At 29.9% G+C, this 16,304-nt stretch overlaps 1 protein-coding gene across 1 annotated transcript in view; it reads left to right on the plus strand.

Moving 5' to 3' along the window:
- LOC123295199 (Down syndrome cell adhesion molecule-like protein Dscam2) overlaps positions 1-16,304 on the plus strand; it is a 193,479-nt gene that overhangs the window by 152,607 nt on the left and 24,568 nt on the right. Inside the window, 2 exon segments of the mRNA XM_044876449.1 lie at positions 3,722-3,964; positions 7,175-7,377. Of these exon segments, the coding sequence (XP_044732384.1) occupies positions 3,722-3,964; positions 7,175-7,377 (446 nt within the window).

Raw genomic sequence — 16,304 nt, forward strand, 5'->3', positions numbered from 1 at the left:
TTTCCTTAAAACTTTTCCCTATCACTTGTTGCATGCACAAGCTTTAAGAAATTACAAAAAGTACTGTATGATTCCATTTAGAAAGTTGAAGCTTTTAGAAATAATCCTTTATTAGATTCAAATTTTCAGTATTCGATTTTAACGCTAAAATGTTAGTACTAGCCTAGTAATAAAAAAGGAAATCATTCTTGTTAAGCTCAGCTGATTTTTTCATTGTATGAAAAGACACCTACTTCCTAATACATTTTAATGTATATACTGTGCCATATTTGCTCCACTGGTCTTTTATAATTGCGATAGTTTTTCTCATTGGTTAAAATACGGTATATGGATTTACGAGCACCAAGGCAATTTTAAATAAAAAGCTTGATTTTTTAGGAAGTCGGAAGTTTTAATCAATTCTTAAAATTTTAGAGGGGGGAGGGGATGATTACCCGATTATTTAAAAAAGTAAATTATTCAAAAGTTGGTATATTTAACATTGGTTTTATGGCAAAAAGTTAAAAACTTAATGAATTATTGAAAACAAAAGAAAACAATTAAAGATGTATGAGCGCGGTAGTGAGGACACAAATTTAAAAAATATATATTTTCAATTTTGATGGTGACTTATGTTACCACTTGAAAATATATGGCGATAAGTACGAATAAAATTTTTCGCTTTTTGGAGTAATTTTTAGCCTTCGATATTTTGTAAATCAATGCAGATATCGAAAAATTATATTCGTCTACATTCATGAAGCTATAACAAAATTCACCATCAAATAAGGTACAAATAATTTCAACTCCAAATCTAGAATTGCCTTGGTGCACGTACTACCTTAAAACTGAATATCAGATTAGGCAAGTTATTATCATGAAAATTGTATGACCATGATCTAATACATCGAAGAAAATTGTTCATAAAAATCCAAAGGAGCCAAATTGTTCAATTTCGGTCTAAATTACGTCCAATCTTAGCAAATCATTCGTTTAAAATCAAATTAAGTGTAAAAGTTTTCTTGAAATATTTTTTTTCCTTTTTATTCCAAGACGTCCATGCATTTTTTACTACAGTTAATTTTTTTTCTGCTGTGTCATTAATATTTACACCATAAAATATAAAAAATATAAATTCAATAAATTTTCCTTAAAGAAAAAAAATATTAATACATATTTTCAATCAAACGATGTATGCTTTAAAAAGGAAAAGAAAAATCAAACCCTTCTTGAACTTTCTATTGAAAAACAATAACCTCCATGTTCAAACGTAATCTGAATACAGAGGTTGTATGGGATGTTTGTTTATGATTAAAATATTGGAATACCGAATCACAAAATCCGAATTGGAATACCGAATCAGTAAAAGAGGAGAAAAAAAGTCGAAATCTCTGAATTTTGACCAAAAGCACCGATTTCGATGAAACTTTGAGATTAAACTTTGTTTACCCTTATGATCAAAAGATGGTGCCGAGTGGTGTTTTTTCCCAGAGGGTGGTAACGAAAAATATATGTTGAAAAATTGGGCATTCATTGAAAAAAGTATATCGTGCACTTTTTAAAGTACTATAAAAACCTTAAAAGTTTCAAGACATTTACACGAAAATTAAGTTATGCTGAAAAAAATTTGTTCGTACCTTTTTTTAATGTTTTATTCCTTTTTTTCATTTTTAATTAAGATACGGTGGAGCAACTTTACCGAAAATGTAGTTCATTCTAAATTTGCTATTTATAGCATCTTAAAATTCCAATTTCTAATGATTCTAACTCTGATTTTTTTTGGAATATTAAATCTGTAAATACTTTTTTTTTATTTTATTTATGTGTGCTTACTAAATTTAGTATACAAGTTTAAACATCACAGTCTTTCGATTATTAATGATGTTTTAATGATACAATGGTGTAAACTGTTAAGACAAATAAGCAGATATGGTCCAGCTAATTAAGGTCCTTGGCATGGACCCAAAAGACTCTAATTCTCTTTAATTAATATCAACTCTTATAGTTTGATTGTGATAAATATTCACCTCATAGCAGAAAGTGTCAATTTTTTGCCCACTGAGAGAAAAATAGTATACACATCACGGGAGCAAGTAAAGAATGTCTCAGATTTCATAACAATGAACGTGGGACCTGAGACAAGTTTTTGTTTTGCCCCCTAGGTGTGTAATATACTATTATTTTATGAATAGTAATCAAAAAAATTCAAATTAGGTACTTTGTCTTTTCTAAAAGCAACAAGAAAAACTGTACGTAGAGGTACAAAGGAAATGAAAAATCACACTCTTGTTGAACTTTTCTATCGAAAAGCATATATTACAACAGAAAAATCACATAGGTAGACACAAACCAGAATCAGAAAGGATATAGAAATCTTTTTCTATTATAATTCTTCTTCAGTCCTTTTTTTTGCTTATATTATATAATATTATAATATCTCTTTTACGTATCTCTTAACGTTCGGGTAAAAATGATTTTTTTTACATATTTTTATTTTTTTTCTCTACCTTCTTTACCTCTTTTACTTACTTTTTTTTCATTTTTCACACTATTTCCAGTTGACGTCATCAAATATTTATAAATTTATTTATCGGAGGCAAAAAAAATATGAAAGAAAATTGAAATCTTGCAAAAAAAAAGTATTTTCATTATTATATTATATTTATGCATGCATAGTAAGTAGGAGCCTATATTTAAAAGTATCAATCATATTTTAGAAATTGAAATTTATCCCTCGTCTACCTTATACATTTATACAAAATGTTCATAAATTATTGTAAAAAGAATTAATTCCCGTGTAAATATAAAACGCCACCAAAACACCAATTTAAACTGTTCTGTATTTCGACTAATATCTATGGAGACAAATTTGCAGCTATGTTCGGATCTGACGAGAAGAGTATTGAATTTCAAGATTTGTTGAGGTCCTATTGTCTCTCAACAAATTCTCAGTAACAATACCTTCTAGGCGCTAAAATGGAACACAAACTTGATTAAGTCAAGGGTATTGTGTTCTGTTCAAATGAATCTAAGAATCTAAGAATAAAATTAATTGTGAAGTTTACACTGAAAATTTTGACTTCTAGTAGTTTTTATTTCGATTGGCTGATATAAAAATGGTCAACAGTGAGAGTTTTAATGTGCGAAACCTATCCTCACCGAAGGGAAAGTGATGATCAAATTAATTGACCAACCTCTCTTCAATGGTAGCGGAAAATTCCTAACCATCACTAAATAATGTGTCCGCAGGTTTTGATGTGTAATTAGAACGGCATAACACGAACACACTAAGCTCCCGGGCATAACACAAACACAATAAGCCAACATTAAAAAAAAGGAACCACTTACTTGTGTTTAGAAAACCAACACGATGAAATCAACCCGTCAATACTTCTGCAGGAGATGACATAATCTTAAGAAAAAGAATAACTGAGCCACTTTTTCTGTCACAGTCCAGTTCATGTTTACTCATTTGAGTCAATTATTTTTTAACAATCAATCCAATTTGAAGTGCTTTAACGTTAGAGAACTCTAATTGTTACTAAGAAGTCTCAAATGGCTTTTGGAGCAGTAACTGAGAAAATCTCAAGAAAAAACCGCCTTGTCTTTCCATATTACTAAGACTTTTTGCAATAAACCACTTTCAAATTAAAAATATTCCTACTTCAATATCAACCAAACTATCCGTTTAAAAATGTTAATTACAGAATGTATCAGTAATATTTATTTCATTTTGTTTCAGATGGTATACACATACAGGAGTTGAGCCAATGTTGGTTTTACCAGGTCCTCGGGTACGGCAATTGGGACCAGTATTAGCAATAGAAGCGGTTACACCAGAAGACGGTGGTGTATATCGTTGTTCAGCATCAAATGCTGGTGGAGAAGCAAGTGCCGAGCTGCGTTTACATGTTTCCACTCCCATACATGTTGAAATTGTACCACCATTATTGAGTATACATATGGGTGGTAGTGCTGAATTTAGGTAAATGAATCACATTGTACATATTTTATGAATGGATAAATTTCCAATATCACTTAAAAGTATTCTCTTTTGTATTATTAATATTTCCACGAATTCATTAAAGTTTTCTTCTTTGATTTTATTTATAATCAATTGGGAATTACAGATGGGATAGATTTTTAATCATTTCAATGTATGTTTCGTTAAAATGTGAAAATTTGCTAGAGTAGATGATAAGATCTCAAATAAGAATTAAAATCTATTGATAATCATGAAAAATATAAGCAATTAAATGATTTTTTCTATCTTTTTCTTGCAAAACAACTTTTGATATATAGTCTCTGTGGCATTCGCAAGTTATAACATCAACACGTGCTAATCTATTCTATTTTTACATTTAAATCCTTCATATTTTCACCGTTTTTGATATTATCCAAAAATTGATTTCACACTTTATTTTGGTTCGACAAAAACGTCGATTGAGGTAATAAAAAAAATTTTAGGACCCCGGCCTATTTCAAAATTTCAAATATTTTCGAAAATTACAAATCGAAAGAAAAAGTGACATACAAACTCGGTTCGTAAAAGTGTATTTTTGCAAACTATCGTTCGTAAAAGTTTATTTTTGCATTTTTTATTCAGTTATCCTCAATAAGAGTCTGAAAACTTATATTTAGTACTTAGCCACTCAACAAAAAGGTTCCTAATTCCTGATAATGAAAACGTCGTCGAGAATCTCTCTCAATAAAAAATATCTTAAAATTTTTTTTTAACATACAGCTGAAATGGAGGCTAAAATATCGTCTAAAATGTAAAATCTAATGGTTTTTTTAAAATGTTAAATAAAGGAAATTTAGTGTCCGGAAGTAGAGTATTCTGTCCCATTTAAATATCTGCCAATTCAGGCAGATATTTTTCACCGGAAAAGTTTACTGCTACGGAGATGATTTCTGGGTAAGGTTGTTTTTCTCGGTTTGACCCCTAAGACTTCTAAGACACATTATATGATATATTAAGTGCATACATTAAATTTTTTTCTAAAAACTAAAATAATATAAAATAAAAATAATACAAAAACACACAGGACAGTATTAAGTTTATAATTTATATAAAAAGTTTTACTATACATATATTTTTTTTGTTTTGTTAAAATATAAGGTACCAACCATAAATAAACTATGAAGTAATAATACCTAAACATTTCTCAAGCTCACTACTAAAATAAATGGCGTTCTCTTCTCATATTGTTATTTATATTATTATATAACAATGTGTAATTTAAAGAGAAGCTTTAACCATCCATAATAGTTAAACTTTTATTAGAACGACACTAAAGTTCAGCTTTTTTTCTAGTATGTTGTTCTATAGCTTTCGTCCCTATATAAAATATAATATACTTCTCTACTATACATATTCATTCATTTGTTCATGTTTATTTTGTGGGTTTTTATGGATTTGGGACAGGGTGATCAAAATACATACATTAATAAGGTATAGCTTTTTGTACTATGAACAAAATTTTGGTGTAGGTGTTCATAAAATCACCTAAATAGTCCATATTCGGTTGTCTGTCTGTCTGTCTGCCTGTCGTCTGTCCGTCTATCATCACGATAACTCAAAAACGAAAAGAGATATCAAGCTGAAATTTAAAGCGTGCTTAGTACGTAAAAAGTGAGGTCGAGTTATAGAACAAAAGTTTAAATGTAAAAAATGTTCTTTTTAAAAAAATAAACAACTTTTGTTTGAAACATTTTTTCGTTAACTGTTTACTCGTGAGGGCGTAAATTAGGCGCAAGTTGTATAATATGTATTATATGGGAATATCAGTTATATATGTGTGACATGTATGTATGTGTAATATGACAAAATAATCAAAACTGTCTATAAATGGTATTTCAACAATTAACTCAGTCAATTGTTTATTTTCACATGTTTATTTAAAGCATTAGAAAGTTTCGAAGTCTTGTGTTCCAAAAACTACCACTGGGTTCCAAAAATGCGTACTTGCTATTTTTAAATTGTACGGTGCCGAGCTTGAGGTACCACTAAAATGCGATGACAAAAATATGATCAAAAGAGAGAATTATTGACCAAGAATAAATTGTACTTTGGAGTCGGTGTGCATATTGTCTGTCTTATATGATCAAGAAAATACTTCTTTAAATTCAAGTAGCGAAACTAATTAGCATGAATTCCTTGGCAATTTTTAGTTTAATGCCTACTATTTTAAGTCCCTTTTGATTACATACGCACATTCAGAAAAGAGCTGAAATGAGCTTTTTTAAATTGAAACCAAATAAAAATCATTGTTAGTACCGTGGTTTTCTACTGAACATAGAAAGGAAAGCGCTCCAGCGTCCTTTAGAACTAGGCACTAGTAGAGTAAATTAAAGATTTTTATGTTTGCGACCAAGTCATAACGCGACTAACTTTTGTTCTATTACAACTTAAGCGGAAAACAGAATTCTCCAAAATTGAATTATGTTAGCGACATTGACTCAAAAATTTGTTGTTTTTCAACATGCAAATGATTAGGAAAAATGCAAATTAGAAACTACTAATCTCAAACTTTGCAAAATTTCGATTAAATTGTTCCTTTCTTCAACTTTCATTACAAGGCTAAAAATTTCTAATCAATTGCTTTCTTGATCGCGAAATGGAAAAATAGGTATGTATTGCATCCATAAAATGAACGATTGTCAATTGGCTTGTTTATAGCAATTTTTAATATAATCTAAACAAGTGAAAACAAATGATGAAGTTAATTGTTGAAATACTCTGTATAGAAAGTGTTGCATGTCAGTGCTTTTCGAATGATATTTATTCGATTTGCGAAAATGTCGAAAATTTTCGAAAGTACTTTCTTGAATATTTTTTCGTTTTTTGAGAATGTTTCACAAGACCACTTGTTTAAGCTACCTGCAAATTTTCAATTCCCTATCTTTTATAGTTTAATTTGTGCCCTCACGGATAAACAGAGATGTTTTCAAAAAAATGTTTCAAACAAAAGTGTCAATTTTTCAAGAGCAAAATATGAACACATATACCAAAATTTTGTTCGTATCATCAATATTTCTAAGCGTTACAAACTTGGGTTTAAATTAGTAAACCGTGATATATATTTCATACATACACAATAAAAAAGTTTTGTGTCATAATTTTATAAGTAGATAGCTGTGTTCTTATTGTAGAAAGATATGAACTATTTTCAATTTTTCCTTTTTTTAACAGATGTATTGTGTCAGCTCATGGCGGTGGACCACATTTAGTCACATGGTATAAAGATGGCCGACAGTTACCAAGTACTGGACGAACAACCACTGAAACTCTGGTGGTAAGTGGTGTTGGAAGAGAAGATCGTGGAATGTATCAATGCATTGTTCGACGAGCAGAAGGTGATACCGCACAAGCTGCTGCAGAATTACAACTAGGAGGTAAGTTTAATTCATAATTATCATTAAACATACGGTATATATATTTATTACATACTTCTAAAGATTTAATTATTATACAGGCTGGACAATTTTTAATCTATTAGGGCTAATAGCTCGTTTTGTAGATAATTAATCAAAAATTAACTTAGACAAAAGTTTCAGAATTTAGTGGTGAGCACCATGTTCTGACATCACATTTGACCTAGATCTTCCGGTTGCTTTAATAGTCAATTTAGATCCTACAAGGTAAAAGATAGAATAGAACTTTAAATGAAAAAATTGTCGAAGCAAATACGACTTAAATTATAGCATTGCATTTAATCGAAAGAAAATACACTTAAATTTTATCGATAATTCTAGGTCAAAGTCATTAACGCAGGCAAATGTCTTATATTGGCCTTGAAAACTTTTGGCTAAAGCATTTTTTTGTAGTTAACGTATTTTCTTTCGATTAAATGCAATAATGACATATTTTTCAGTCGCATTTTCTCCGAAAGTTATCGATTGTCTCGGAGAAGCAACTCGGAGAACTAGGACTAATCTGATGTCAGAACATGATGTCCCCCATCAAACTTCTGAACTTTTGAAGTTCTTTTTGGATTGTTTAGCTACAAAACGAGCTATTAGCCACAATACGTTAAAATGGTCCACTCTGTATGTGTATGTAGATATCATCCGGCCATAGGCAATCAATTATACATCCGACCATAAGTATACTTATTACAAACAATGGAATATATTGGGTCACTATAACCTTTATTAAAAGTTTATGGCAATTTTGGGACGAACATTTTATTTCATTGTTTTTATTTATTATTTGAAAGTAATATACAGGCTGTTTATTATATTTTAATTCATTTAAGACAGATAAATAATTCAATTTCATATTTCGTAAATTATTTTGCCATGTAACTATCGGTGTTTTAAAATGGAATTCTGATTACAGGCTTAAACTAAGTTTTTAATTAAAACTTAAACTAGGTAATGAATAAATTGATAGATATTCAAAAAGCATAGTAATTTTTATTCAAATCATTTTCCTTTCACATTTAAGTCTGCTTTTGACTGCCATATTAATTGCAGTTTGACGTCAATCATCTCAGAAACTACTCAAACAATCGTCAAATAGGCCTGATATTTGCATTTTTGCAAGTCGAAATTATTTTTAGAAATCGGAGAACTTTTGATAAAATTCTTAGAATTTTCCTCAGGAGTATTTTTTGAAAGAAACAAGAAATTTGCTAAATTATTTGATAAGTAGCCATGCGGGTTAATGCGTAATCGACTTTGTACACGGATGTAATTTAATTGTAAAAAATGATGTGGGTTGCCTCTGTTATAGACAATGTCAGAGAAAAGGAGATTAAACCCCATAAAAAAAAATTTTTTCATACGGAATTCGATAAAACCTGGTATATAAAGTAGGTTAGGTTAGGTTATATTGGTTGTCCACGAAGGACGTACTTAGGCTATAAAGTCCATTGAGTCAATTTCACAGGCTGAATGCACCTTCTTCATGCATATACCATGCATTGCACCAGCCCATCACAATTATTAATTAAATTATTTTTGTTGGGACGACGGGAATCGAACCCGCTACCCTAAGCATACCGCGGACGGAATTGGTTACGCCTTAACAAACGGAGCTAATAGGACGACGTATATGAGGTAATTTGGACCAAAAAATATGTACAAGTTGGGCTCATTTAACAATTATATGGGTAATTTATGGGTAATTTGGCCTAACTAACCTAAATAATTCAACACATAAATTTGGTTGATTTTTACTTTGCTTGCCCGACAAACTTCCGAGCTACCAACTGCAGATATTCTCGCAGGAAATCATCCCTGATATATGATTATTTAACCCATAACTTTTTTGTCCATAAAACAATAGTTGGGAAATACGAAAAACCGAAAGGCACGATTTCTATAAATTCGATACTCGACACACAATTAAAACTTCATTTTTCTTTCCCACTTACCAAACTTATCTTTATTAATCCTCAAACAGGAAAACAAAGAAATTGATGGAGAGTATGAGCTCACGATCAATTAAAATCAGAATTAATTCCGTAATTTTTTTTTACATTACAAGAAATAATATTGTATTTACTCATACGTTTTAATAGAATTATTTCATTAAAATATCGGTGCGTGAATCATGTACTTGTATGCTTTATACGTTACACTCCGCTACCTATATTATTATTATTTGAATAAACAAATCATGAAAAATAAAATAAACAAAATCAGAATAAATAAAAAAAATAAATAAACATATAGAACATTGTTACTTCCAGTTCGTATAATTTTAGAATTATTTAGTCGAAGTGAAAATAAATTGTTGTATGTATTGTATACAGAATGTTCGAGAATGACATAGTTCATGTGTTAAGCAATGCATCTAAGTAAGAGGTATTATAGGTGTTATATGAAATTGCAAAAGTGACTTGTATCGTGGCTTATCTGCTGTAGTTCATCTATTCAACTAAGAAACTCCCACTCTCCAAGCGTCTTCAAACTATCTCAACGCATATCGAAGCTTCAACACATGTATATAATACCTCTCACTTATATACATTGCTTAACGCATGTATTCTGTCATACTGTGATATTTATATGCGCAGATGTAAATCGAACATTTTGTATAGATGCTACAATGTTTTAAAAAAATTCCAAAGTTATTACAGGTGAAATTTACAAAATTTAAAGCCCCCCCCCCCAACAAATTTTTCGGCTACGGAACCCTAAACGCGCACTTATATCTAAGAACAAGCCCATTCAAAGACCATCAAATCTCCATTAAAAATTATCTTTCAAACGAAACAAGAAAATTTATGAAGTTTTCGAAAAATGTTTCGAACATTTCGATATTTTTTTATCTATTTCTTTTTCTATTTCTATTATTTCTATTTTTTATTTGAGTATTTTATCATTTATTCCATTAAAATCACACAATCTATTATTAAGTCGAAAGAAAAAAGAATGCTAAATAAAATTCATTCCACTACTTTTGGAACATTCTGTATGTATATATATTTTTTGAACCATAAAAAATTCTTAACGTTGTATCAATCATTCTATCCATCTTCCTTTTGTTCTAGAAAATTTCCACCTATGAAGCTATATAAGCTGTAACTAGACATACCTGTGCAAATATATTCAGATAAAACTTAATTTCAATAAAAAAATTCTAAAACATTTTATTGAAATTTATTACAATATTCTTTTTTAAGTTTTGAAAAATATATTTCACTATTTGAATATAATAATAATGGATATGGAAATATTCTTCGTAACAACTTTTTAGCATGGCACGCTGTTTTACTTTTTTTAAATTGAAATAACTAATTTTAAGGGTATTCCTCATTATACCATGTATATATGAAATATACATAGTATATTAAGTTTAGTCCCAAGTTTGTAACGCTTAAAAATAATGATGCTAGGAAAAAAATTTTGTCATAGGTGTTCATAAAATCACCTAATTAGTCCATTTCCGGTTGTCCGTCCGTCCGTCTGTGGACACGATAACTCAAAAACGAAAAAAGATATCGAACTGAACAGCGTACTCAGGACGTAAATAGTGAGGTCAAGTTCGAAAATGAGCATCATAGGTCAATTGGGTCTTGGGTCGGTAGGACCCATCTTGTAAACCGTTCGAGATAGAACAAAAGTTTAATTGTAAAAAATGTTCCTTATAAAAAAATAAACAACCTTTGTTTGAAATATTTTTTCGTAAACATCACTGTTTACCCGTAAGGGCGCAAATGAGGCGCAAATTATATAGTTTGTATTATATGGGAATATCAGTTAAGAGTGTATGTATGTTTGGCTATCTTTCTTTACCGACATGACGTAAAAAAACAAACGATTGCGTAATCAACTCTGTCTTTGCATGGTATTTCAAAAATGAACTCAGTCAATTGTTTGTTTGAGCTTGTTTATTATAAAAAAAGGTACTTTTTATAAAAATCATTAACATTCAATTCTTCACTTTTGACATTGAATGTACAGGTTGTAAGAAAATTGAGAAATTTTCACAGGAATGTTAATGGCCGTTTTGAAATGTTGTCCGTTTTGAGCAGACAGTAAGGGAAACAGTTCAAGAAATCACTCTTGAGAAATGTACCAGTGCATTTAACAATTTTGTAAAAGAAGAATTACATAGATGGAACATGAACGTGGATACGTTGAGGCAAAAACGAACTGATTATCTGTTCAAAATGGTCTACATTTCTAAACGACAATTAACATTCCTATCGAACTTTCCCAAGCTTTCTCAAAGCAGAGATTTTTGTAAAGAATAACTTTTATTTGTAAACCTTATAATAAACAAGTGACAACAAACAATTGACTGAGTTTATTGCTGAAATACCATGTAAAGACAATGTTGATTATGGAATCGTTGGCGATTTTTTCAGAAACTATGCATCTTATCGATCCAAAAACGCGATTTTTGTATTTTTTGGGTCAAAATTACCTTACATACATAGTTTTATCGAAATCGGAAGAAATAATTTTTCCCGATTTTTTTCGATTTTTTTTAAGGGGTACCCCTTTAAAAAATTTCAAAAAATCGAAAATTTTTTTATGGCTTCGATATCGATAAAACTCATTATATAAGATAATTTTGTCCCAAAAAGTCCAAAAATCGGGTTTGTTTAATGATTGGATCCATGGCTTTTGAGATATAGTCCAAAATTGGACCCAAATAGCGATTTTCTCAGAAATTATGCATCCAATCGATCCATAAACCCGATTTTTGTATTTTTTGGGTCAAAATTACCTTACATACATAGTTTTATCGAAATCGGAAGAAATAATTTTTCCCGATTTTTTTCGATTTTTTTTAAGGGGTACCCCTTTAAAAAATTTCAAAAAATCGAAAATTTTTTTATGGCTTCGATATCGATAAAACTCATTATATAAGATAATTTTGACCCAAAAAGTCCAAATATCGGGTTTGTTTAATGTTTGGATCCATGGCTTTTGAGATATAATCCAAAATTGGACCCAAACAGCGATTTTCTCAGAAATTATGCATCCAATCGATCCATAAACCCGATTTTTGAATTTCTTGGGTCCAAATAATCTTATCTAAGGAGTTTTATCGAAATTGGAAACAAAAACTTTTTCCCGATTTTTTCTAGGGGTACTTCTTAAAGAAAATTGCTAAAAATCGAGACCCAATTCACCTACCTTACAAAACTTGACCTCACTTGTACGTATTTTTCGTTTCTAGGATAGACAATCGAAAATGCATTAACTACATGATTTTATGAACACCTATACCAAAATTTTGTTGGTAGCATTATTATTTTTAAGCGTTACAAACTTGGAACTAAACTTACTATACCTTCCATATTACATATATACATGGTATAAAAAGTTTTCCATATGGAGGTAACTTAAGTTAACAACACGTATCTAGTCTTTTTGAAAAGTTTAAAAATATCTTAAAATAAAACACCTTGTATAGTGTACACTATAAAATTGGCATTGGCTGTTTTTTGTTTTTCAAAAAGTGTCATATTTATATATTACCTACCCTATAATAAATAAAATGTGATATCAAACCTACCAACAGTGATAGTAGATACCTTAAACCTTATAAACCTACTTACCTACTAAATAAAGTATATCAACACAAAGGTATCTATCTAGAACCTATCTATCTATATATGTTGAGTTAGCTATTTTCTAAATTAACTTTTAATAACAGTATATTGTAAGTATATAGAAAATACACATACTTCCCAGCCCCACCTTACCCTAAAGGTACTCTTATATATGTATGGTATAAAATAAACTAACTACTCTATTTAACTGATATAGTAACTTAATTATCAAAGTTACCTTTTAATATATACCTATCTAGATTGTTGGGGGATGTTGCAACAGTTACTATATTCTTAGTTTTTAGTCTAAGAGCGATCACTTAAAGTTTTAATATTGTTACGCTGCAATATTGTTAAAAAGTTTTGGATTATATGCAAGGTAAGAGTATATGAACTTGTAGTGAAATGAGCTATAATTTTGGAACAGAATATCTTATCGCACGTTTTCGTTTTGATTTGTTTGACAATTAAAAAGCACACCAAAAATTGATTTATTTTTGCGGAGATTTTTGAGGTACTTCCCGATCACCTAGGAAACTAATACTTTCGTCAATCAATTTAGCTTGCCTTGAATTCAATTATTTATTTTAAAAGTTTTTTGACCCAAATTTAGTGTGATTACATACTTTGTTTATTAAAATCGAATATGATATGGATGTGATAGAGCAAAACTAAAAATTTTGGATTTTGATGACGTCACTGAGTTAAAAAAATCGATTTTTTGATAACACAAGCAATTTTTATACCATCTGAATGGAATTTTTTTTTAAACCCACTAATTTTGGGCCAAGCTTTTCATCCTTGATATTAGTTTTTAGCTACCATTCACCTTTATGGTATATCTCGGGACCAGGGCCCCAGAATTTTGAAACCTATTACAGATAGATGTACATAGTGTCCGACAAACTACTTGTTTCATTTTATCATACCAAGAGCTTAAATATGCCATCATCATGCTCATTTGAAAACGCTGCTCTTTCGAAAAAAAAGTCGTAGAAAGAAAGTGGAGTCGTAAGTCGTAGAAAGAAAGTGGAGTCGTAAGTTTAAAGTATGTATTAATCAGTTAACAAAAAAGGTGCTGTCCCGCAGACTAAATAGTAAATGTGTGTAGTAATACCAACTTAATAAATATGTATCTTACAAAGTAAAAGTCACTAGTCACTAGTTCTAGGTGGATAATGTTATTAGGTTAGTAATATACACACAAAACAACTACACTTACTTTTAAAGTTACTTACTAATCAATTTTAATGAAAATTGTTTGCTCTTTGAATAGTTAGAACATACAGTTCTAATTTCTACAACGCGACATTTCAATAATTTTATTGTGTCATAAATATGAATTTTCAATTACCATAATCTCGTGCAGTACTACAAATGCTAATTGATAATTACAAGGATGAATCTGCATATATTTCAAAACCAAATGGTCATGTAAAGGGGGGAGAGCAGGTGGAGGCAACATAAAAATTCCAATATTTAATGATTAATTACATGAAAAACCCTTCGACACATTTTTTTAAAATAATTAATTATCTGCATTTCCGATACACCCTAAGAACGACATTCAAACAAGAGAAAACAAACAATTGAATGAGTAAATTGTCGAAATACCATGTATGGACAGTGTTGATTACTCTGATACTATAATTGATATAACCATAACATACATACTATACAGATTTGTGCTCTCACGGGTAAACAGTGATGTTTACGAAAAAATGTTGTTTAATATTTTATAAGGAACATTTTTTACATTTAAATTTTTGTTCTATCTCTAACGGTTTACAAAATAGGTCTGCTACGGAGCAAAGACCCAAATGACTTTATGACCCAAATGATTTAGAAAAATTCGAAAAAATCGTAAAAAATTATTTGTTTCGGAATTTGATGAAACTCAGTTTATCAGGTAATTTTGACCCAAGAAATTCAAAAATCGGGTTTATTTGGCGATTGGCCGAGAAATTTTCGAAAAAAACGATATTTCGGATCGATTTCCGGTATTATCTCGAGAATTATTCGCCCAATCGTTAAATGAAACCGATTTTTGGTTTTTTTGGGTCAAAATTACCTTATTTACAGAGTTTTATCGAAATTAGAGACGGTAAATTTGTATCGATTTTTTGCAAATTTTTTCAAGGGGTACCCCTTAGAAAAATTCGAAAAAATCGTAAAAAATTATTTGTTTCGGAATTTGATGAAACTCAGTTTATAAGGTAATTTTGACCCAAGAAATTCAAAAATTGAGTTTAATTGGCAATTGGCCGAGAAATTTTCGAAAAAAACGATATTTCGGATCGATTTCCGGTATTATCTCGAGAATTATTCGCCCAATCGTTAAATGAAACCGATTTTTGTATTTTTTGGGTCAAAATTACCTTATATACAGAGTTTTATCGAAATTGGAGACGATAAATTTGTATCGATTTTTTGCAATTTTTTCAAGGGGTACCCCTTAGAAAAATTCGAAAAAATCGTAAAAAATTATTTGTTTCGGAATTTGATGAAACTCAGTTTATAAGGTAATTTTGACCCAAGAAATTCAAAAATCGAGTTTATTACGCGATTGGCCGAGTATTTTTCGAAAAAAACGATATTTCGGATCGATTTCCGGTATTATCTCGAGAATTATTCGCCCAATCGTTAAATGAAACCGATTTTTGTATTTTTTGGGTCAAAATTACCTTATATAAAGAGTTTAATCGAAATTGGAGACGATAAATTTGTATCGATTTTTTGCAATTTTTTCAAGGGGTACCCCTTAGAAAAATTCGTAAAAAATTATTTGGCCGAGTAGTTTTCGAAAAAAACGATATTTCGGATCGATTGCCGATCGATTTACCTATACCAAATTTTTTTCGTAGCATCAATATTTTTAAGCGTTACAAACTTGGGACTAAACTTAATATACTATGTATATTTCATATATACATGGTATAAAAAGGAAGATATTTGAATCAAAAATGTAAAAATTATTTAGTCCAACACATTTGGTCTTTCAGACAATTCTCGAAAATCATAGGTTTTTGTTTTCGATTTAAATCAACTGAAGCTAAAAGTTTTTTATGAAAATATACTTCTAATTCATTAGAAGGCTTTCATAACACGTAAGGCTCAACCATCGTGTTATAAAAAGATTACCTTTAAATAAAAAGGGAACAATACTTTTGTTATTTTATTAGGTATTAAAACCACCAAACAAATCCATTATAAGGTTTTCTAGGTAAAATTATATACACACCTCCTACTTGATATTTCATCTCTCATCTCACCTCAGAAGAAAGATAAAACACAGTGGTGACA

The sequence above is a fragment of the Chrysoperla carnea genome, chromosome 3 (genome assembly GCF_905475395.1).
Source record: "Chrysoperla carnea chromosome 3, inChrCarn1.1, whole genome shotgun sequence".
Classification (NCBI taxonomy): domain Eukaryota; kingdom Metazoa; phylum Arthropoda; class Insecta; order Neuroptera; family Chrysopidae; genus Chrysoperla; species Chrysoperla carnea.